Source organism: Acinonyx jubatus, chromosome X (genome assembly GCF_027475565.1).
Source record: "Acinonyx jubatus isolate Ajub_Pintada_27869175 chromosome X, VMU_Ajub_asm_v1.0, whole genome shotgun sequence".
Lineage (NCBI taxonomy): Eukaryota > Metazoa > Chordata > Mammalia > Carnivora > Felidae > Acinonyx > Acinonyx jubatus.
This window is the reverse complement of record NC_069389.1, coordinates 122315223-122338911: the sequence shown is the minus strand read 5'-3', so window position 1 is coordinate 122338911 and position 23689 is coordinate 122315223. Positions and strand designations below refer to the sequence as shown.

Genomic DNA, 23689 nt, shown 5'->3' with positions numbered 1-23689 from the left:
TTCTGGGTATTCAGTGTTCTCCTGCTGGTCACTATAGCGTGTCTCGGGGTTCCACTTTTTCTTTGTCAGATTCATACATAAATATGGAAACCTGTAAATTCTGTGCATGCCATCTCCATGCAGCTCTGCCAACCAACAGTTAGGATCAGGACCTGATATTCCACCATCTGCCTTATGACTGGAGGAGAGGAGGTCTCCTTAATCCAGTAGATTAGGGTGGGTGACAGATTGGGCTATCCCGTCAGACACACACACCCATGATAGAGAACCAGTTTAGGGCAATCTTAGAGCCACCTTAACAACTACAACTGTTCAAGCTGTAAGGTATCTCACAGTCTACACAGCCAGCCCCCAATCCAGCTGCATACCCCACATGTGATCCTGGAGGAGAATAGATGTATGTCCTAGGCATGTCTTTCTTCTTCAGTGACTGCCTCTGGCATCAATGACACCCCAGGAGGGACCAGGTCCTTTCCCGTCATCCCCAACCAAGAGACACCCACGATCTCACAAGTATGGGAAAATCTGGGGTTCTGGTTTCACTTATAGGTCATCATTCCATGATGCCAATCTTCTTTCTGTGGCACCTGAAATTTATCCTCAGAGAGGTCTTAAACCACATCTTACTCTACTGACTCACAATGCTATGAATCAATGGACAGCTCAATGAATGAATGAATGAATGAATGAATGAATGAGGTAGTGAAGAAAATATTAGAATGTAGAGCCAAATATGGCTATATGAGAAAGCTGAAGTTGAGTGACACATTTGACTCAGCGACATGATGTTTATAGAGGAACTAACGTGTGTTGTTCCAGTGCACAAGGTCCACACAGAGTGTGGAGATGGTGTGTTTCCAAGTACTTTCCAGGACCATGAGAACGTCATGTGGACTAGCTCATGCAGAATGCCTCAGGAGTCATTGGTGACTCTCAGGCAGAGTCTCAAAAGGTTCTGTTGGGCCTGAAGCTTACACCATTTGGAAGGTTCTCTTCTAAAATTATGAAAACAAGTACAAAAGTGAATATTTAGGATTAGAAGAAAATTTATAATGAACCATAAAGGTGACAACTAAATTACTAAAATTCCAAAATATTATGTGTCTATCTATCTATCTATCTATCATCATCTATTCATCTATCTATATAAATATGATGAAGCAAAAGTTCAAGGTGAAAGATACAGTGGTTTTATTGTGAATCAAAACAGCTAGCTCTTGAAAATTTTACACACACACAAATCACATGGCCATGTGGACACATAACATGGGCCTGTGAGTGATAGTTGACTCTCTCTGAGAATAAAAATGCACTCAGGTGTATATTAAACCTTTAGTGTTTATTTTCACAACAAGTTTTAAAAGTAAACTAGCTTTCCCAACATTTTTTGTCTCAAAAAACTCTTGTTTCAAGTAGGATAACAATTCATGGGCTTCAGAATTTATCTTTTAGTTACATATGTTTCATTGTATTCTGACAACAGCCATATTTAGCCAAACGGATACTTTTCTGTAGCCCATTTCCAAGTTCCCAGATCCCGGTCCATCTATTGCTCAAGCAGCCTGGAATGACTTTCCAGCCTGCATAACTGTTGGAACCTGTCAGGGTTAGTCAATGAATAAGTCAAAAGAGAAAGCTTGCTTAGCTTCAGACAAACGACTGCATTTTAGGGCACACAGGTCCAGAGCAAAATGCGAGCTTTCCTACAATTTGTGCCAATCAGACGGGCTCTTAGCAGTGAGCCTGAACTCCTAGGTCTAAAATAGGTAAACGGTGTGTACGATTAGTCTAGTTGTCATCCACATGGGGATAAACCAGTATACGCAAAGGATCCAGTCAGTTAAGAAGACAGCCAGGAGCCTGTCTGTTTTAAGGAAACCATTCAGCCATTGAACAAGAGCTACTTCCGTAAGTGGAATCTCAGGGAAATGTAGTAAAGTTTAACAATCTTTCACAGGCTGGCAAAATGTTTACTGCACGTTGAGATTTCATTCACCCACGTGTGGACTACGTGCAAATGATCCATTAACTTTGGATTCCAGACTGCTTTTGCAAGAACCATTTGAAGGTAGTGATAATATATAGAAAACATCTCTGTCATTGGTTTCAGCTCTCAGGGCTATTTTTCCCGAACAAACAAGCATGGCAGAAAAAATTCAGGAATTATCTTAAGAAGGAACCCAATCATTTATACTCAGGTGTCACAAAAAGAATGAGAGATTGCAGATTGTTTCTGTAAGAATCTATCTTGGATTTTAAAAATGATTGTTGCTTAATGTTTGATACCAGTGCTCTTCCATGTAATAAAATAATGTGTGTGTGCTCTATTAAAATATGAAGTACGCTTAAAAGCCATGTTAGGAAAACATCTGGACAGTTAACACATCCAAGCAAGTAGAGGGAAGTACAACTGTTTGCAATATTTTAACAAATTAATTTGTGAGGCATTTGGGTACTAGAAAAGATGATGACTGTGCTACCCACAAGTGCTAGAGATGGATCCAAAATGAATCCAGCATATTCCCAAGGTCTCAAATTTCCAGAACATATTTACATGCCATAGAGAGCGGAACGATCACACATTTCATACAGACAGGGTAATGAGAGGTCTTCCTGCTAAAGTGTGGGTACAGGGGGAGTTAATTAGTCTTGCTCCTTGTTGCTTATCTCTTTCTTATTTTCTTTAGGATATTTTTATCAAATAGCTCTTTTTCCCGGTAATGCACAGGTGGCCCCTGTAGGTACTTTTTTTCTGCCTCCTTGTAATCTAATCCATCAAGTGCAGCAATTGAACAAATGATTGCTTCTGGCAGAAGAACTTCCAGAACAAAACTCACTTTGTCATCCCTTTCCAGATTCAGCGTTTTCTTGTCTATTTGTTTGTAGATTTCTTGTAAATGTCTTACCACCACATCCAACTGGTCTTCGTCCTCCAGGTATGTTTCAACGCAGATCACGTACCTGCTCGAATTCCTAAATGATACCAGCCACCTGGACTGTTTCCTGCCTTGGACAATGTCCAGAAGATGGTGATCGGCCCCCTTTGTTTTCACGATGAAGTCCACTAGCTTCTGGTTGGCTCGGTCCCGAGCAGCCTTCATCCGGTCAGGGAGAATTTTCTTGCAGGGCCTCTTCCCGTCCAGGGAGGTCTCCTCCTCAGAATCTTCCAGGTTGGCATAATTCACCTTTGGGAAATCAATCTCCAGATCCCTGTCTTGGATGGCTTTCCTAATTGGGTAACTGATGTCAGCAGCATAATAGTCCAGGAAACTGCCTGCAAAAGAACCTCGCCTGAGCCTTTCTCTGTAGTGGGCAATCAGGGAGAAGCACCAGTTCACACTTTGCTCGTACAATTTCCTGGCTCTCTTTATTAGTTTTTCTTTCTCTTTACAATCCAGGTGCTTTAATCTTCGAAGAGGAACTCGAATGCCACTCATTTCACAGTGCATGTTTGCCTCAACCAAAAGCACCCTTGCAGTCTGCTCTGTTTGGCTGACACTCTTTACTACTGCAGGCCAAAATGGGTGATTCTGAAATTTGAACCAGACCATCATTCCTCCTTCAATGGGACAAGGCTCTTGTGGAAAACCCATGCTTGCCACTTGTCCCATTTCTTTGTTGGCATTCTTTTTAATAGGGGTGGTGGGGTTAATAGCCTTTGAGTTGACTGAAGGTTGAAGTTCTTGCAGCTCTTTCTCAAACTCTGTCACTTGCAGCTTCCTTTTTCTATTTGCCAGACCGAGTGAATAACACCGCCTCTGTTTAGGGGCACTGGAGGATGCTGCTGCACCTTCCAAGCCTGGCTTCCAGGCAACCTCTCCATGGTCCTCAACATTCCACGAGAAGGCAGAGCTTTCAGAGGAGACAGCCAGGGTCCTTGGGTAGGTGTCATGTGCTTCTTCTTTGTGAGCTTTGGGCAAAGTGAGGTTGAAGCTTGGTGACAAAGGTGGAAGGACGCCTCCATCTTTAGCACTTGTACCCTTCTCTTTGACTGTGCGATGCAAAGACATACCTCTTGATGTGTCCCTATTTCCTTTGCCTCCTGTCTTATGATCATCTTCTGAAAGTGATGGGAACTTTGAGGACACACTGCCGCTTCGCGAGGACTTTGCTCGCCTTTCCTTTAGAGTACGCGTGACCGTTGTGTGTGTGTGTGGTTGGCCTCCTGTCTTATGATCATCTTCTGAAAGTGATGGGAGCTTTGAGCACATGCTGCAGCTTCGTGAGGACTTTGCTCGCCTTTCCCTTAGAGTACACGTGACCGTTGTGTGTGCATGTGGTCGGCCTCCTGTCTTATGATCATCTTCCAGAAGTGATGAGAACTTTGAGGACAGGCTGCAGCTTCGCGAGGACTTTGCTCGCCTTTCCCTTAGAGTACGCGTGACCGTTGTGTGTGTGTGTGGTCGGCCTCCTGTCTTATGAACATCTTCCAAAAGTGATGAGAACTTTGAGCACACGCTGCAGCTTCGCGAGGACTCTGCTCGCCTTTCCCTTAGAGTACGCGTGACCGTTGTGTGTGTGTGTGGTCGGCCTCCTGTCTTATGAACATCTTCCGAAAGTGATGAGAACTTTGAGCACACGCTGCAGCTTCGCAAGGACTTTGCTCGCCTTTCCCTTAGAGTACGCGTGACCGTTGTGTGTGCGTGTGGTCGGCCTCCTGTCTTATGATCATCTTCCGAAAGTGATGGGAGCTTTGAGGACAGGCTGCAGCTTCGCGAGGACTCTGCTCGCCTTTCCCTTAGAGTACGCGTGACCGTTGTGTGTGTGTGTGGTCGGCCTCCTGTCTTATGATCATGTTCTGAAAGTGATGAGAACTTTGAGCACATGCTGCAGCTTCGCGAGGACTTTGCTCGCCTTTCCCTTAGAGTACACGTGACTGTTGCGTGTGCGTGTGGTTGACCTCCTGTCTTATGATCATGTTCTGAAAGTGATGAGAACTTTGAGCACACGCTGCAGCTTCGCGAGGACTTTGCTCGCCTTTCCCTTAGTGTACGCGTGACCGTTGTGTGCGCGTGTGGTCGGCCTCCTGTCTTATGATCATCTTCTGAAAGTGATGGGAACTTTGAGCACACGCTGCAGCTTCGCGAGGACTTTGCTCGCCTTTCCCTTAGAGTGCGTGTGACCGTTGTGTGCACGTGTGGTCGGCCTCCTGTCTTATGAACATCTTCTGAAAGTGATGAGAACTTTGAGGACACGCTGCAGCTTCGCGAGGACTTTGCTGGCCTTTCCCTTAGAGTACACGTGACCGTTGCATGTGCGTGTGGTTGACCTCCTGTCTTATGATCATGTTCTGAAAGTGATGAGAACTTTGAGCACATGCTGCAGCTTCGCGAGGACTTTGCTCGCCTTTCCCTTAGTGTACGCGTGGCCATTGTGTGTGCGTGTGGTCGGCCTCCTGTCTTATGATCATCTTCCGAAAGTGATGGGAACTTTGAGCACACGCTGCAGCTTCGCGAGGACTTTGCTCGCCTTTCCCTTAGAGTGCGCGTGACCGTTGTGTGCACGTGTGGTCGGCCTCCTGTCTTATGAACATCTTCTGAAAGTGATGAGAACTTTGAGGACACGCTGCAGCTTCGCGAGGACTTTGCTGGCCTTTCCCTTAGAGTACACGTGACCGTTGCATGTGCGTGTGGTCGGCCTCCTGTCTTATGATCATCTTCCGAAAGTGATGGGAACTTTGAGCACATGCTGCAGCTTCGCGAGGACTTTGCTCGCCTTTCCCTTAGTGTATGCGTGTTGGTTGTGTGCGCCTGCGATCGGCCACTGTCTGGGGCGTTTTTAGTCTGTGAACGCACCAGCAGCGATTTGAGGTTTTTTCTTTTCCTAAGACTCCTCAGTAAGGTACCTTTAGGCTTCCGGTACTTTTTATGAGCTTGCATTGGTGGTCCCCTTTGAGATGGTGTAGTGGTCTCTAGACCATCTGATGCTCTTGCTGGACCGAAATTTGCTCTCTTATTCAGGATCTCCAGTGCCACTTTAAGAGCATTTCTGTAGGCCACTTTCTGTCCTGGTGGAACACTGGCCTTTGACTGGGCCACTAGCAAGGAGGTAACGGATTCAATTTGAGACTCATTTAGGAGCTTTATGTCTGTGCTTTTCACTTTAATTTTTTTACCTACTGAGAGTATTTGAACTTCTAGAGAAAGTGCTCTTTTCCTCATATATTTTGGTGAGATCCCAGATCTGGACAAAACCTTTGCTGGCCAAATGTGGCCTTTCCAATTGCATAGGATATACTCAGCAGCCATTATGATTTGAGTTTCCTCTCAAGACGGAATTAATAGAGGTTGAAGGGTCTGGCCGTCATACCCACAGCCATGGCAGGTGTTCCCTAAAGCAATGTTCTTCACCACACCTTTTGGCCTAGGACCACAAAGGGTTTACACCTTATGTGGCCTGTCTTTCTTCACCTGAATCTCCCAGGGTCGCTGGAGCCTGTGTTTTGAACGGACTATATTGGAGAGTACTGGAATGTGGAAAAGGAAAAGAAGAAAAGTATTAGAAAAAATACTCCTTTTGTGTGAAGTTAGAACAATGTTGGTCAATGAGAATTGATAAGAGGTAAAGCAAAGAAATAGAGTGTGTATCAGACAGGGGTGGGGGGGGGTAAAATACACGGCAAGTATCAGGGAAAAATACAGAAGATACCAGAGGAGTTTTATAACTTGCCAAACCCAACTTCTTGCCCTGCTTGTTATGACTGCATATTAAAGAGCATCTGTGTGGGGAGGTGGGTGTCATTTTCTAGATCTCACCTGTGGTATTGGACATCCTGTGCCTTTTGTGCTTCCCCGGGTTCATTCTGGGGGAATGTTTCAGTTTTTATTTTCTGGGGTGCTGGTGCCACCCTGTGTAGCCAGGGAAGCCAGGGGTGATCTCCAGCCTACAGACACTGAATGTCAGCATAATGTTGTGTTCAAGAGCACGAGCCTAGAATCCAGAGGTTCACAAAGATCATCATGGTGGTTACTGGTACCATCTTCATAAGAGTTGCTGCAGGCGTGAGCCATTGACTGTGACCTGCACTTTTTCATTTCTCTATGGTGGTTTAAAAGGCTTCCCCCCACCCCACCCTCCCCACACCAAGCACTTAATTTGTGTAAAGAAGTGGCTGTAGAGTGAGGAGCAAAGTAAACCACACTCCAGATTCAACATGAGATGACTGCAAATGAGATGTTTAGTAAAATGGGAACGTCTTACTGAATGCCACGTAAATCCTGGGAGGTGTGGTTCTGTGAGCTGCATCTGTTGATTCATACGCTCCAACTGCGTGTCCAGCAGACCCTTTATTCTGCTCTGTGCTTCTGAGGTGCGCTGTCCTTCCAGGGATCAAATGACATCAAATGTAGATAGATACCCAGGACGTATGCACCCCTAATGTCAATCTAGAAAATCAGAAAAGCAGACGGGAAGTTAAGCCAATGAAATGGGGGATGGATTCATCATTTTCCCTTCCCCAGCTCTGGAGTGCAGGCCATTCTGAAACAGAAATGTTAGTTAAATCTCACTTATAATGTAGACATGTCTATTTTCTTCCTTCTTTTGCATTTCAAATACATCTCCACGTGAAGCTACTTAGTTTATCCTAGTCCTCCTATTTCAGAACAGTGGGAAGTACTGCTTTCATACTTTCAGTACAGCCTTTGTCTGTCTTGGACACACAGATTTAATGATAGTAGTGGCTTGTGTGTGTGTGTGTGTGTGTGTGTGTGTGTGTGTGTATGTGTGTGTGTGTGTGTGTGTGTGTATAACAAAAACAGAGTCTATAAAGTAAGTGTGTTTTTGGTGTTTCTGAAGTAAGGCTAAATGCATTTGTGGAGAACATAAAACGTGTAGAGAGATATATACAGGAGGCAATACATTATAGATGCTCACTCTCAATATGATGGTGTATGGGCTTCTCACACATTTCCTATGCATCCATATACACATGCCTGGTGCATATTACCTAGGACTATATTTCTTCACTCAAGAGCATATTTGATCACTGTTTCACGTGAATGCTGATTTTTCACATAACTTTTGTGAGTCTCTTTACAATGTGGTTTTTCCCTGACATTTAAAAACTTTATTTAAATACATTTCAAACACTCAGATGTGTGTAATGCAGAAAATGCAATTGTTCTCTCAATCCCTCCCCCCCAGAAATTCCCTGTTCATGGGTTCCGCTTTTCTGTATACACTGTACAAATATGTATAATAATTCATTTATAGATTTTAGCTCATCCATTGTCAGTTTCAAATGATATATTTCATAATACAAAATATTATTTCCCTAAGAAATGTGTGTATGCACAACTTTCTTCACACATACTCATAGATATAATATGAAATGTATGACTAACTATACATACTTTGGGCATAGTCCGCACACACTTTTTCTTGCCAGACTGTACGATCATGCAGGTATTGTCTCCTCTGCTTTAGAGAACTCAGCGTACTGGCTCTCAGAACACAAGTGTCACGTGAGGACACAGAACAAAAGGGAGAAGGAAAAACAGGTGACTCAGCCACTGCAATCTCCCTGCAGCAGGACCGGCCAGCCTGTCACACAAAACAGGAGGGCCTGAGTCACCTCAGCCCCAACCAGATAGCTACCGACCCCCAAGACACACATACACACACTTACGCACATACACTCACAGATATGTACACACACTCAGAGCAACGACGTTAGTGACCCAAGATGCCTGATATTGATGCATATAATCCATGCTTTCTGCTCTACACATGCAAGCAAATGTTTCTGCTTCCAGTGTAAATGTTGTTTTCAGCTCCTTATTTTGAAAATACACGTGGGAGAAAAACAACAAACAAACAAACAAACAAATAAACAAACAAAGTTAGAGAGGGAGGGAGCCAAAACATAAGAGACTCTTAAAAACTGAGAACAAACTGAAGGTTGATGAGGGGTGGGAGGGAGGGGAGGGCGGGTGATGGGTATTGAGGAGGGCACCTGTTGGGATGAGCACTGGGTGTTGTATGGAAACCAATTTGACAATAAATTTCGTATTTTAAAAAAATGAAAATACACGTGGAAAATCTAAAATGCTGTTTACAATTATAAAGTAGAAAAAATGTTAAGCATCAGTAATCTGATCACCTAGGAGGAATGCTAACTGCAAATATGTGAGTCCACAGACTCTATTTGTACATATTTTATATAAGATACTAAAAAGGGTTTTAAAAACCGTACCACCGGGGCACCTGGGTGGCTCATTCAGGTAAGCATCTGACCTTGGCTCAGGTTATGATCTCACGGTTCGTGAGTTCAAGCCCTTCATCAGGCTCTGTGCTGACTGTGCAGAGCCTGCTTGGGGTTCTCTCTCCCTCTCTCTCTGCCCTTCCACTGTTTGTGCTTTCTCTCTCTCTCTCTCTCTCTCTCTCTCCCTCCCTCCCTCCCTCTCTCTCAAAATGAATAAATAAGCTTAGAACAAAACCCATACCACCTATTTGAATACTCTCTCATGTTCACATTTGTGTATATCTCTTATAAAAGTATGAAACGCTTCAATGGAGTAACTTTCACCAGACAACCAAAACAGCAATTACGGTTGTTTTTCCAATTACTAAAGCAACGCATCTTTGAGAGAGGCAATCAGAAGGGAAGGGTGTGAAATGAAAATATTAAATCCTAAGTGGCCTTCTCACCATATGCTTTGGCCCATTGTCCAAATATCTTCCATGAAGGGTTGGTACCTAGTCTTACAGAGGGTTTTCTTTTTCTTTTTCATACTAACAGAAGCTCAGCTCTCTTCTTTCCCTCTAAAGATGTATACAGGTGGGTGCATAGACAGACATGATAGAAAGAGATAATAATATTTAAGTGTTGATCCTCTTTTTGCACACCAGGGGCAATGAATTAAAATAGACTCTTGGGGTGTCTGGGTGGCTCAGTCAATTAGGCATCCAACTTCAGCTCAGGTCATGATCTCACAATTCGTGAGTTCGAGCCCTGCATCGGGCTCTGTGCTGACAGCTCGGAGCCTGGAGCCTGCTTTGGATTCTGTGTCTCCCTCTCTCTTTGTTCCTCCCCTGCTCGCACTCTTGTCTCTCTCTGTTCTCTCTCTCTCTCTCTCTCTCTCTCTCTCTCTCTCTCAAAAATAAACAAAAATTAAAAAAATTAAAAAAATTAGAATCTTGAATGACATGAAAGTAACTTTCCAAGTGACCCCCAATCCTCAGAGACCTTGAATATGAAAATGCATCCAGAATTTTAGTTTACTATGATCTATCAAACATGCCTGCCCAGTAAAATCACATAGAATAAGACAGAAGTGGAATGGTATAAATAGCAACTCCACAATCTATAATTTCACAGTCAATTCCAGACCATCAAGAAGTAGAGCCTTCAGATGGACCAGCTTCAATTTTTAAGTCCTGGTATACCTTTTGTTCTATTCCATTTGCTCTTTGGTTATGGAATGAAGGAGCCTGATGGCAGTGAGTATTTATTTGTCCAATCAACGGCCATGAGTTTTAGAATTGTTTTGGAAGCTTTATTCTTTAACTCCTTTCCCCAGGGAGGGCTGTAATCACTTCACTTCCAAAGAAAAAGGAAAAGAAAACAACCCTCCGGAGGTGTTGTCTCAAAATGAGGGCACTTTCCTTGCTATGACTGCCCCCATCCCACTCCCCAGATGCAGGAATTCTCTCATATTTACCCCAATGCCCCATCCCTGCAATTACTGCCTATTTGTTGGAGCTACTTTCAAGCTGTAGGTTTTGTGAGTTTAAACTGTCCCCCAAATATGTATTTCCTTAAATGGATGAGTTGGCAGTTCCCCTTTTTTATTATAAAGGCACATTTTATGTCATTTCAGTTATAAAAGAAAATACATTCTTGCCTATTTTTGCACCTTTCCAGTGCCAGATGAATTCAGCATGAACTTTCACATGCAAGAGTTGTTAAGCTTTCATTGGGTTTGAATTCTATTTGTAGGACAACTGAGTGGGATCTTCAAACCTTTCCCTTATGTTGTTCACTAGTTTCATAAATTCATAGAGGTCATGCCTACTTGGAAACGTGAGCCATTTTTGTACAAACATTTAAATGGCAAATGTTACAAACTGAAAAATCATGAACTGCCCTCAGTCGTCTCAAAGAAGTGAAAAAAATAGGCTTGTTTCTCACCTACAAATGATCAGCTATGACACTAAATAGACATACACCTTCAAATCGCTGAGGTCTGCCTCCCAATTTTTCATTAACAAAGAAGGACCAACAGCGCCTAGTCTTGCAGACACACATCTTCAAGAGCTATCTACTCACAGAAGGAGAAGCAAGAGCACTTGAGCAAAGAACTATACAAAGTTCAGGGTTTCCCTCAGGGCCTTGTTTTAAGACTAAAGAGACTTCTCTCCTATTCCTCTAGCAAACTCAGGTGGTTTCTTCCTTCCAGTAGGCTAACTTTCTTCCAAAGGTGTTCTGTTAACCCCTCGGGTCCCTATTACCTGCCACAAGGAAACCTCCACTACCCTCTATAACACCAATGAAATCATGCATGGCATTAGGGTTAAAAAAAAAGTCAAGGGCAGCCTCCATAATTACTAGTATCTAGGCAAGTTGATGAGGTGTATATTTCAGAACCTATCGATTGCCCTGTGTCGTGCACAAGGAGAAAAATGTGCCCTCGTTCATATGATAAGTCATTGCATCGTAATTTGTCACAACGACACTGGACATATGCCAGGTCCTTGATACCCATGGGGAAAGACTAACAAACCTATAATCTAATCTGACAAGGGCATGTTATGTATCCAACACAAAGACTGATGCACACCTTCATGTATTGACACAGGAAGAAAATTCGGACAAAAAAAAAATTGAACTAGAGACCAATTAAGTACAAATAATATGCTTTACATAAAGCACATATTCACATGGAGAACAATGGTATATACTTTATCTTAGGACACAAAAGACATGTAAATGAAAGAGAAAAGTCTAGAATGGCAAACAGAAATGTCATGGCATGGTTCCACTGAAAACAGAAGAGGAAAAAGGATGGAAGTGGGTGGTGAGGGTAGACATCACTTTTCTTTCCTTTTTTTTTTTTAAAGTAGTTTTCACCCCCAGTGTAGAGCCCAACACAGGGCTTGAACTCATCGACCCTGAGACCTGAGCTGAGATCAAGAATCGGACGCTTAACCAGCTGAGCTACCCAGGCTCCCCTATATCACTTTTCAAATCATGTTTTAAAATATTACAGGGAGGACACATTTATGTGTACATAGGTACCAAAAACCTTACTTTATAAGGACTCTAAGGAGATATGAAGTGAAATACTGGATGTAAGTGAACAAAAAGAAGGCAACCAAAACTGTACCATGCCGTTAGCATAGAAAACGATGAGAATATATTTGAAATGTCTTTGAGGTGTACTTTACATTGGTCAAAGGAAAAATTATTATTAAAATGTATATTTTTAACCACATAAGAGATACTGTATTGCAGTCCAAGAAGAGAGCAAAGGACTGCTGAATGTGTGAAGGAACAATCTTCCAAAATAAAGAACGATATCAGGTGGTATATTTGATGTGCCAAACTGCAAGCATAATACATTCCATCACACACACACACGAAGACACACATACAAACAGGTCTAGGCTCATCATAGTAAAAGTTCTAGAAACCAAAGGGAAAGGAAGGGCCTTAAAAACAAAGAGGGAAAAACAAACATGACTATTAAGCAATATTCTCTTATTATTTTAATTAGAGACAGCTTGATAGAATTCTTTGGAGACCAAAAAGGAAAAAAAAAAGTCAAAAAGGGAGCAATGAGACAAGAGTGCCATGATAGGAAGAGTGGGCACTTGTAGTTCTAGAAAAACCAAGGGAAGATATGGTGCTTCTGAGAAGCCATGATCTGAGGAGGAGACCTCAGAGCTTGGGCTCACACTTTGTCTTTTAGACATGCTTCTTAGTTTGTGTGTGTGTATGAGCTACTCATTGTGTGATAATACTCACAATATTATCCTCTAGGTTACACAAAGTAACATTAGATCTCCCAACCCTACCCATTTCCCTCATTTACTGACTTCAAATTTTCTCTCATTTTATGCACACAATAATTTTACTATAAGTAGGTGTAAATGAGTAAACTTACATCTTAAGGGTTCATGGGACAATCGTTAAGCAGAGGTATATGATGAGAAATACTTGGGGACCTCTGCTTTCAAGTACTCAGGTAACAATTCCCTCGTGCAGTGGTGTCACCTTAGGACAGTAAAACGGGACTGAGGTATGACAGGTTATTCAATCACCCTAGCCCTTCACAAGAGGAGCTGCCATCCTCTCTTATAAAACAGGAGAGATTAGAGGTCTCAATGTCCAACTAAAGACCACACGCTGGCAATGCACACACACACACACACACACACACACACACACACACCTCACATTGATAGCAGACACCGACTAGTCTCGATGTTTCTACAGTTACTCCATCTCTCCAGTCTGTAAATATCCTTGTTAAATATTTCTGTCTCCAGGAAGGAATGGCTTACCCCAGTTGTCATGGAAACCAGAATATCATCAAAATGTTCTCCCTGATGTTAGCTTTCTATGGAAACCAGGAAGTACTAATACATCCTCAGATGCAGAGCGTTGATTTCACTCTCAGTCAGTTACACCCTGACCAATCCAATGAATGAATGAATGAATGAATGAATAAAATATTAGAGACAGTACTCGATGTTCTCATGGAAAAGGCATTGAGGGCAGGGGAGTTTTCACAAAATGGATTAGAGAGGAAATAAAGTAGAAAGATAACAGCTTTACACACACAGACACACACACAGACACACACACGCCCCACACTTAGGATCCAAGTCCTGTTAAGGACCTCCTTTCAACCTTCCAGGACACATGAGGCCAGGTGCATTTGTGTAGGTGGGATCCAAGGACTGTCACTCAATTTAAAATGACCCAAGAGGAGAAAACATGTGAGGATAAAGGACCTGGGGGTCAGAGGAAGGCAAACTAGAAACTCAGGTTGCAGCAGGACCAAATGACCCTGAGTCAACACTTGGACAAATGTGTATTGACAGGGGTTTCAGGACACCAGTGGTTCCTGAGAAGAGAGACAACTTCCACAAATGTCCTTGATCTAGGACATTAGGGAGGTGGAGACGAACCTCTCACATTTGGAATCTGTGCTCAGCATGTACTGCTGCAACCACACTGCCAAAGAATACTATGCTCAGAGATAGGGCTCCTGTCATCAGGGCACACAGCACATACTTCTTCTCTCATAGTCATTTATTTTAGGGGACAGAGCTGCCCTGTGGTGCAGCTTTTCCTCCTATTAATGAATTCTAGGTGATTCTTCTGTGGCCAGTCTTGGGCAGTGATGTGCTGGAAACAGGTCTTTGGGAAGGGAGAGTGCAGTTCCGATTTCCAGGGTTTTCCTATTTCCATGATGTAAATACTCCCACTATGGCCGACTTTAAGCCACCAACATGATGTCACTGAATGCTGATTTGGCGAGTGATGCCCCAAATCAGCCCTCATGAGGTGATGGATCCAGACACAGACACAGATGGCCCAGCACAGCCCTGGACCCCAGATTCTGAAGCAAGACAAAGCCCTCCCATCCCACATGCAATCCACAAGAGAAGGGCAAGCTGGACTTTTATATAACAGTGTGCCAACTAAATAAAGGCTTTCAACATGTTCTTAGTGTAGAGGAGTGGGAGAGAGATATCAAGACACCCCCCCCCCCGGTGTAGCCTATGTAGTTTTGGGGGAGGGAAAATAGTGGGGTGCATTCATGGTCGATCTTCTCAAATCAGAGATACTTTCTGAAAGACGGATGTGGGTTTGAGTCTCAGCTCTGCCTCTCCTCAGCTGTGTGACTTTCACACTGTGCCCTAAGGTCTCTGTTCCCTAGTGTCCATTTTTGTCAAATCAGCTCATAGTGTCTCTGCTCTCAAAGGGTTGATTAAACTTTATGAAAGAACACTGGACGTCAGCAGTGCCCGGTGGTCATTCTGGAACCCTGGTGGGGAGGGGGGTCCCTGAGAACCTGCTGGAGGGCCAGTGGGGTCTTCCTCTCCCTACTCAGTATCAGTGAATCTGGATTTCTTGGTTGCCTTCCACTGAAACAACAGACTGTAAGACGTGAAGAGGCAGGTAAGAAAATCGAGGCCTTTCTTATTCAGGTAGGTATTGAATAGACTTGCAAAGATGTAAAACAATGCCATACTTTTAGTACTTTTGTTTGTTTGTTTTCAAAAATATAGTAATTTTTTCAAAAACCATATTTACATGTAAGCAATAATGAGCTGAATATTATTTTTAAATGAATGCATTAAAATAGACTGCTAAGGGGCGCCTGGGTGGCTCAGTCGGTTAAGCATCCAATTTCGGCTCAGGTCATGATCTCACAGTTGGTGAGTTTGAGCCCCATGTCGGGCTCTGTGCGGACAGCTCAGAGCCTGGAGCCTGCTTCAGATTCTGTGTCTCCCTCTCTCTCTGCCCTCCCCTGTGTCTCTCTCACACTCAAAAATAAAGAAACGCTTAAAAAATTTTAAAGAAGGGGAAAAAAATAGACTGCTTAGTCTTTTTCAAAATACTTGAATATTTTATTAAAGTGGCCTCAAGAGCATTATTTTTGAAAAATTAAATCAAGTTCGTTAACATACACTGTAGCATTGGTTTTAAAAAGCATTATTTTTTCATTAAAAATTTAAAATATTTTATTGAATTGAAATTCATATATTTATTTATTTATTATTTTTTAGTTTTATTTTTAGTTTTTTTTTTTTTTATATTTTAGTTAGTTAATATACAGGGCAATGTTTGTTTCAGAAGTAGAATTCAGTGATTCATCACTTCCATACAACACCCGGTGCTCATCGTAACAAGTGCCCTCCCTAATATCCATCACCCATCCAGCCCATCTCCCACCCACCTCTCTCCATCAACCCTCAGTTTGTTCTCTATCATTCAGAGTCTCTTGTGGTTTGTTTCCCTTTCTTCTCTTCTGCCTCCCTTCCCATATGTTCATCTGTTTTGTTTTGTAAATTCCACATATTAGTGGAAAAATCATATGGTATTTATCTTTCTCTGACTAACTTATTTCGCTTAGCATAATACATTCTAACTCCAACCACGTCACTGCAAATGTCAAGGTGTCATCTTTTTTTTGATGGCCAGTTAATATTCCATTGTCACATTTTAAAGTATACTATTCGATGGCATTAGGTAAATTTTCAATGTTGTGAAATCATGACCTCTATCTTCTTAACAAAACATTTTCAGAAGTTCTAAAGGAAATCTTATACCCACCTTATACCCAGCCACACCTCATTCCCACCTGCCCCTACCTCCTGGCAACCACAACTCTACTTTCTGTCTTTATGGGTTGTCTTATTTTGAATATTTCATATGAGTCGAACCACACATAGTGTGGTCTAGCTTACTTCATGTAGAATGATGATTTTAAGGTTCATCTACATTGCAACGTTCCTTTTAATGTCTGCATAATATTCTGCTTTATGGATATTCCACCTTATGTTTACCCATTCATCTGTTGATAGAGGATTGAGTTGCTTCCACTTTTGGCTGTTTTGAATAGTGCTACTATGAACATACATGTTCATGCGTTTTTGGAATGCCTGTTTTAAATGGAGGGTGGTATATACCTCTAGGAGCAGAATTGCTGAATCATATGCTAATTATATGTTTAAGCTTTTGAGGAACCACCAAGCTGTTTTCAACAGTGGCTGTGCCACTTTAAATTCCCACCAGCAGTGTGTGTATAAGGCTTCCAATTTCTCCACATTCTCAACAGCAATTTTGTTATTTTTCCCTTCCCCCTGAACCTTAGCTTTAGACACCCTAGTGGGTGTTAACAGCTATTGTTAGGTTTTGATTTCCAATTCCTAATGACTAATTATGTTGAGCATATTATCATGTGACTGATGGCCATTTGTATATCTTCTTTGGAGAAATATGTATTCAGATCCCTTTCCCATTTTTGCTGTTTGTTTGGTCATTTGGTTGGAGTTGTAAGGGTTCTTTATATACTCTGGTTACTAGACTCCCACTAGACATATAATTTGCCAATGTTCCCTCCCATCTTGTAGGATATCATTTCTGTCGATAGTGTCTTTTAATGCAAAAACATTTTCATTTTGATGAAGGCCAGCCTACCTATTTTTTGTTTGTTTGTTGCTTTTGGTCTAATATTTAAGAAATCCAAGGTCATGAAGGTTTACTCCTCTGTTTTATTCTAAGAATTTAAAAATTTTAGCTGTTATATTTAGGCTTTTTGTGTATGGTGTGACTATAGTGTCCAACTTCATTCATTTGTACATGGATGCACCATTGTCCCAGAGGCACTTGTTAAAGAGACTATCCTTACCCCATTGAATGGTCATCATCAGTCATCCCTCACCCAACACACTGGTGTGCTTACAAGCGCCAGTGAAATGCTGAGCATTATAAGGAAGAGAATTGCAAGTAAAACATAAATCATTGGCTTAGCATTAACCTGTTACTTGAAGTAGGCAGTATGAAAGTGTGATCAGACTGAATAAAATATTGAAGCTTTGCTTCCAAATCTTAGATGAAAGAAGTAAAATGTGTGATTAAAAACAGAAAAAAAAATACAGAGCTTGTAGAAAGTAAGGCAGGTACAAAAAAGCGAAATGTCAAATGGAAAGAGTATAGGGGAAGAGAGAGAGGGAGAGAGGGGAAGGGAGAAGGACAAAAGCAAATAGTATCCCCCAATTTCGAATTGTACGGTATATCGGAGTGGTGGAATAAAGTATGAATTTCATTTCCTTCATAAATTTTATATTTTCTAAAAATTATTTTACCATGAATGTTTATTGCTTTTATAATTAGAAGAAAGACTTAACAGTAGAACTGAATTTAACTAAGAGTGCCCCATATTAAATTATTTTTGGAAAGTGGCATGTTCCTTATTAGCTAAGCTCTAGAAGGATAACTTGATAATTCATGAAATCCTCTTGGCATCACTGTATGAAACCAAAACGTGGTGTAATGATCTATAGATAGCAGCCATCCAATACCTGTGTTTTCGTGTAGTCGGATGACAATTGAAATGCATCAATTTGACTTCCCCTTAAAAGTTTAATACAGATAAGTTCAAGTTTGGTGTAGGAAAAGTCAAAAGATGTTATAACTCAATCTTGGTTATTCGTGGAGCAGATACTCCACTAATGTCCTTTGTTCCTATTTCTTTTCTGTTTTTCAGAGTTTTAATAGTTTCCTAACATCCATGGACTGCATTTGCAAAACAATGACAATGGTGTTAGGAAGCCACAAGATGGAGATGTTGAGCTGCCATTGTTAATGACAGTCAGGTCCTCCTTGACAAATAACAGTGGTTCCAACTTCAGTGGGGTTGAGAGCAACCTGGAGAATTTATTTAAAATGCAGATTCCCAGGGGCGCCTGGGTGGCTCAGTCAGTTTAAGCGTCTGACTTTGGCTCAGGTCATGATCTCACAGTTCGTGGGTTCGAGCCCCGCATCGGGCTCTGTGCTGACAGCTCAGGGCCTGGAACCTGCCTCAGATTCTGTGTCTCCTTCTCTCTCTCTGCCTCTCCCCCACTCACTCTCTCTCTCTCTCTCTCAAAAGTAAATAAACATAAAAAAATAAAAATAAAATAAAATGCAGATTCCCAGTGCCCACCCACATATTTGATTGGGCAGGCCTTGGATAGACCCAAGGAATCTGGACTCTAACACTCTCCTTTCTGTGATTTTGACATAGGTGATCCCACGCACCACACTTTGAGAAACTATGATGTAAATGGTAATCAAAACCATGGACCTATATGGAAACATTTAGGGAAAGGGTATAAATTGAGAAAAGAACCGAGTAAAATCAAGTCTTGAGAAACGCCATCATGTGAGGGCTCATTTGAAAAGAAGGAACTTGCAATGGTAATAAGAAGTTGCGAGAGGGGCACCTGGGTGGCTCAGTCAGTTAAGTGTCGGACTCTTGATTTTGGCTCAGATGATGATCTCACAGTTCGTGAGTTCGAGCACAGCATCGGGCTCATGCTGACAGTGCAGAGCCTGCTTGGGTTTCCCTCCTCCAATCTCTCTCTTGCTCTCTCTGTCTCTCTGCCCCTCCCCTGCTCGTGCTCTGTCTCTCAAAATAAATAAATAAACTTTTATAAAAAGAATAAAAATGCCCTGTGACATTTGACACACCCTAAATAATTCATATTCTTGAAATATATTTCCCATCCCAAATTTTTTAATGTTATATTTAATCTTGATGATCAAAACATTCATTTTTTAGGCTCTGAAATATATAGCAGGCACTAGTTTGCAGTCAATGTTTGATGTTCAGGAAATTGTATACCAGTGGCTAAAAATGTGGCCATAATAATGACAATATAAAAATTATTATAATATAATCACAATTGTGGTATAACTAATTATAAACATTAATATTATTGTGCTGTTATCAATATTTGAGTGCTTGCTTTATATTATTGAGTGCCCATAAGATTTTTTATGCATTATTTCACTTAATTTCATCCAAAATACTATGAGAACAATACTGCTGTTATGCCTTTAAGATAGTAAGAAAGTCACTGAGGCTTAGGGAGGTCAAGAAATTAGCTCAAAGTCTCACAGTCTGTAAGTGGGAAGGCTTCGTTTAATTTCATGCTGGACTTTGTCTCACAGTCTGTAAGTGGGAAGGCCTCGTTTAATTTCATGCTGGACTTTCAGTTCATGCTTCTAGGATTTTTGTGAGTTTCCCTTTAAGAAAACCCAATGCAGTCAAGTTTTACATTAATTTTAGAAAGGGATAGATTGCGGGGGCTTCCAGCTCCCCACCTAAGTCCTGGCTCTCCTCGTCTTCCTGGGCCCCTGTGTAGGCATCATTTCCCAGCTTTCCTTGCTGTTAGATGTGACCGTGTGACTGAGATGTAGACAATGAGGTGTCAGTGGAAATGGTGTGTGCCACTGCCAGGCCTAACTCATAAAAAAAAAAAAAAAATCCCCGTACCTGGCACACCTCCGTGCCCTTTTCCCCTTCTAGCAAACTGCAAAGGAGGCCACGTCCAGGGCACCCGTGGAAGTCACATGTTGGATGTGGCAGACTTTCTGACAGCCTGGGTCCCTGTAGAAGTGCATGGATAATGCCCACCATGAGGACATACTGACTTTCCCGGTAACGTTACAGGAGAAATAAACGAACTAGTTTGGAGTTATACATGTTTGGGTTTAAATGTCACAGTAATAGTGTACCACACCTGATGCAAGTTGGGTAAAAATAAATTTCAGGTATGCAGTGTTCTATCATTATGAATTGCAATCGACTGCATTTCAAATAGTGGCTTAGACACATAGGAGGTTCACTTATTCCGGTTAACATGCAGTAGGAATACACTGTTCAGGGCTGGTGCTACACAAGGAGCCAGGATCTTCTCTTTTCTTGCCCCTCTGTCCTTAAATGTGGCTTTTGTCTCCAAGGTCACAAGCATTGTATCTATATCGCTGGCAGGACAAAGGGTAAAGATCAAAGGGGGAAGCCAGCTGCATCTTTCCAGTTCATGAAGCTTTCCTAGGAATGCCACCAGTGTCATCTGGGACACGTATCATGGCCAGCCCAAGGGCTGGACTGGGCCACGTGCTCACCTCTACACATAACGGGGTCAAGGTTCTGTTAGCAAGGATGAAAGGATGAAGGGTAGAATGCTTAGGTAGATGCACGGCCTGCCATAGCACTTATGTTACATTGTATTTATTAATTATCCAAATCCCTTGTGGTAGCTTCTTACAAATCCAGATTCCTGTCCTCGTGCTAGCCATAAAGAATCAGAATGTCCCTGAAAATTTGGATGCACACTACTTTCAGGTTGCTGAACTGCTGATTTTTGCTCTATCGAGGATAGCCCCTTTGTCTTTTCACCTGGTCTGGTGTCCATGAACTCTTCAATGGGTTTATCATTTCATGACCTTTAGGTGCATTCCAAAATGTTAAAGATAGTACCTTCCTCAAGTAACTTGTTTTGAAATTTACATTGAAACCGACAACTTTTTAAAGGACTCCCACATCTGCGGTCACACTCTTCAAAGACACAAACACTGCTAGAGATCATGATTTACAGCTGAAGATGAGGTTTATTTCCAGAGCAGCAAAGTAACCCAAAACGGTCACAGGTGCGGGCCAGGGGAGAGCAGTGGGGCAAAATACCAAAGGTCTGGTCCTAGCTCTACTGTGAAGCTCTACAAACTTGGGTAAACATTTGTGCTCTTTGATCCTCATCCTCTTAAATTATAAACTGGCCTTACACTAATTCATCTTCCAGAGGGTTATTAAGATGATTAAATGAGCTATGGGTATGTATACTTTCGAAGGGCAGTAAAGCTTGCAGAAATGTTGTTTTTATTTGCGGGCAAACAGTAACCAATTTGAATTGTAAGTTTCAAATCTGCTCGGTCGAATCATAGAGGTTTCCAGCATGATCAAGGTGAGGCACAATAGTACAGTCTCATTAGCACACAGATGATTGGATTACAGTGTAGTGAGAGGAGAGAGGCAGCACAAATCACAGTATCAGGCAAAGGAAGGAGTGCCAACCAAGACTTGACAGAGAAGTCGACTGAGCTTGTTCAAAGGCCCAGTGGTGAAACAGCAATGGTGTGCTTGAGGAAACTGCAAGAAGCTCAGGATGGAGTGGATAAAAGGGAAGTTAAACGAGTCCAGATGCTAAGGGTTCTCATACATAGGGTAGACCCTCTTGTGGAGGCTCTGAGGAATTCACCGAAGGATCTTAGGCATCCTAGTATCAGCTAATATTTGAGGATTCAGAGTTAGACAGTTCTGGCTTAGAGTCTTCATTCTACTCCAAGCTGTGGTTTTTGGCACAGGATAAATGAAATGACTGGTGGACCAGGATAGGGAAGCGGAATCAGGGACAGAGTGAAACTTGACATATGATAGACATGGCATAGCTGATAGTGGGGAAGTGTGTGCCATTCAATAAATGAGGGTGGTACAATTATTTTTTCATGGGAGGAAAAAAGCAATTAGATCACTACCTGAGAGCAAGCACAAAGATCAATTCAACATGATCAAAGACTAAAAAAATGCAAGATCACACCTTAAAACATCTATAAGAAAACATAGGAGAAAACTTTTATGACCTTAGGGTTCAGACAATTTTATCTGCAAAGGCCCAGGAGGCAAGGAAACAAATAGATGAATTGGACAACATCAAAATTTAAAACATTTGGGCATCAAAGGACATTCTCAACAAAGTGTTCAGGCAATCCATGGAATTGATAACAATGATTGCAAACAATCTCTCTGATAAGAGATTAAAATGCTGAACATATAAAGAGGTCCCGCAAATCAACCACAACCACCACCGCAACTACAGCAAAGGTCATCTGATTAAAAAATTGTCAAAGGACTGGAATGGACATTTCTCCAAAGAAAGTATACAAATGGCGATAAGCGCATGAAAAGAGGCTCAACAGAACTAATAATTACTGAAATGCAAATCAAAACCACAAGGAGACAGCACTTCACACTCATTTGGATGCCCATTATCAAGCAAACAAAATACAAAAACAAAACAAAGACCAAAAAACCCGGAATAACAAGTGTTGGCATGGATGTGGAGAAACAGGAACAATTCCCCATTGTTGGTAGGATTGGAAACTGGTACAGTTACTATGGAAAACAGTATGGAAGACCCTCAAAAACTAAGCAATAGAGCTACCATACAATCCATCAATTCCATGGCTAGGTATATACCCAAAAGACGTGAAAGAAGAGAATCAGATACAGAGTGTCAGAAAGGTATTTGTGTACCTGTGCTCATACAGCACTTTCACAATAGATAAACGTGGAAACAAAGTGTCCATCCACAGGTGACTGGAACCCCCCCCCAAAAAAAGTGGACTACATGGGGAAATCATCTCAGAGGTCAGCCCAGCCGCCGCCACCGCATGCTGCCCTTGGGGGCCTCGACCTGTCCTGTCCTGTCCTGTCGTGTCGTGTCCTGTCCTGTCCTGACGGAGCCTGGGAGGACTCTGGGCGGGACATCACCTCATAGGTCAGCCCAGCCGCCCCCATCCCATGAGCCCTCGGGGGCCTCGTCCTGTCCTGTCTTCTGTCCTGCTGGAGCCCCCAAGGACTCCGTGGGGCCATCACCTCAGATATCAGCTCAGTTGCCACAACCCCACACTGCCCACAGGGTCTTGTCCTGTCCTGTCCTGTCCTGACGGAGCCCCGGGGGATGCCTCGGAGACGTCACCTCAGAAGTCAGCCCAGCCGCCGCCACCCCACATTGCCCTCGGGGGCCTCGTCCTCGTCCTCTCCTGTCACAGGCCTCAAGGACTCCATGGGATCACCTCAGAGGTCAGCCAAGCAACTGCCGCCCCACACCCTGGTCCCCTCGTGGCTGAGTAGACGCCCCCGCCCACCTCCCATGGCCAGATAGAGTCACCAGACCCGCCTCCCCACCCGCCTGGCCTCCCTAAGGGTCCCTATGCCCCACCCTCATCTTCTGTCTCTCTGTCCCTCCCTCCATCCCTCTACCTGCATGGCGACCTCCACACCGAGTCCTCTGCGAAGCTCCTCTGAGAGCCTCGCGAGGGCAACGAACTGCCCAGCCGTGCCTGGGCAGGAGCGTCGCTGATTGGTTGGCTAGGTGCACGTGACGGGGGCGGGACCTTCGC

The 23689-nt window shown here is 42.7% G+C and overlaps 2 protein-coding genes across 2 annotated transcripts; both read right to left on the bottom strand.

The window, feature by feature from the left end:
* Positions 1-1161: 1161 nt before the first annotated feature.
* On the bottom strand, positions 1162-4233 carry LOC128311475 (PWWP domain-containing DNA repair factor 3B-like). Its single transcript, XM_053201849.1, has one exon. The coding sequence runs from the start codon at positions 4209-4211 to the stop codon at positions 2664-2666; it is 1548 nt and encodes a 515-aa protein (XP_053057824.1). The 5' UTR covers positions 4212-4233; the 3' UTR covers positions 1162-2663.
* Positions 4234-4299: 66 nt separating this feature from the next.
* LOC128311453 (uncharacterized) lies at positions 4300-13638 on the bottom strand. The gene is made up of 4 exons (XM_053201667.1): positions 13403-13638; positions 7201-7385; positions 4502-6466; positions 4300-4415 (listed from the first exon to the last, which is right to left on the bottom strand). Exons 3-4 carry the CDS (start codon positions 6246-6248, stop codon positions 4300-4302), a joined length of 1863 nt encoding a protein of 620 aa, XP_053057642.1. The 5' UTR covers positions 6249-6466; positions 7201-7385; positions 13403-13638.
* Positions 13639-23689: the final 10051 nt, after the last annotated feature.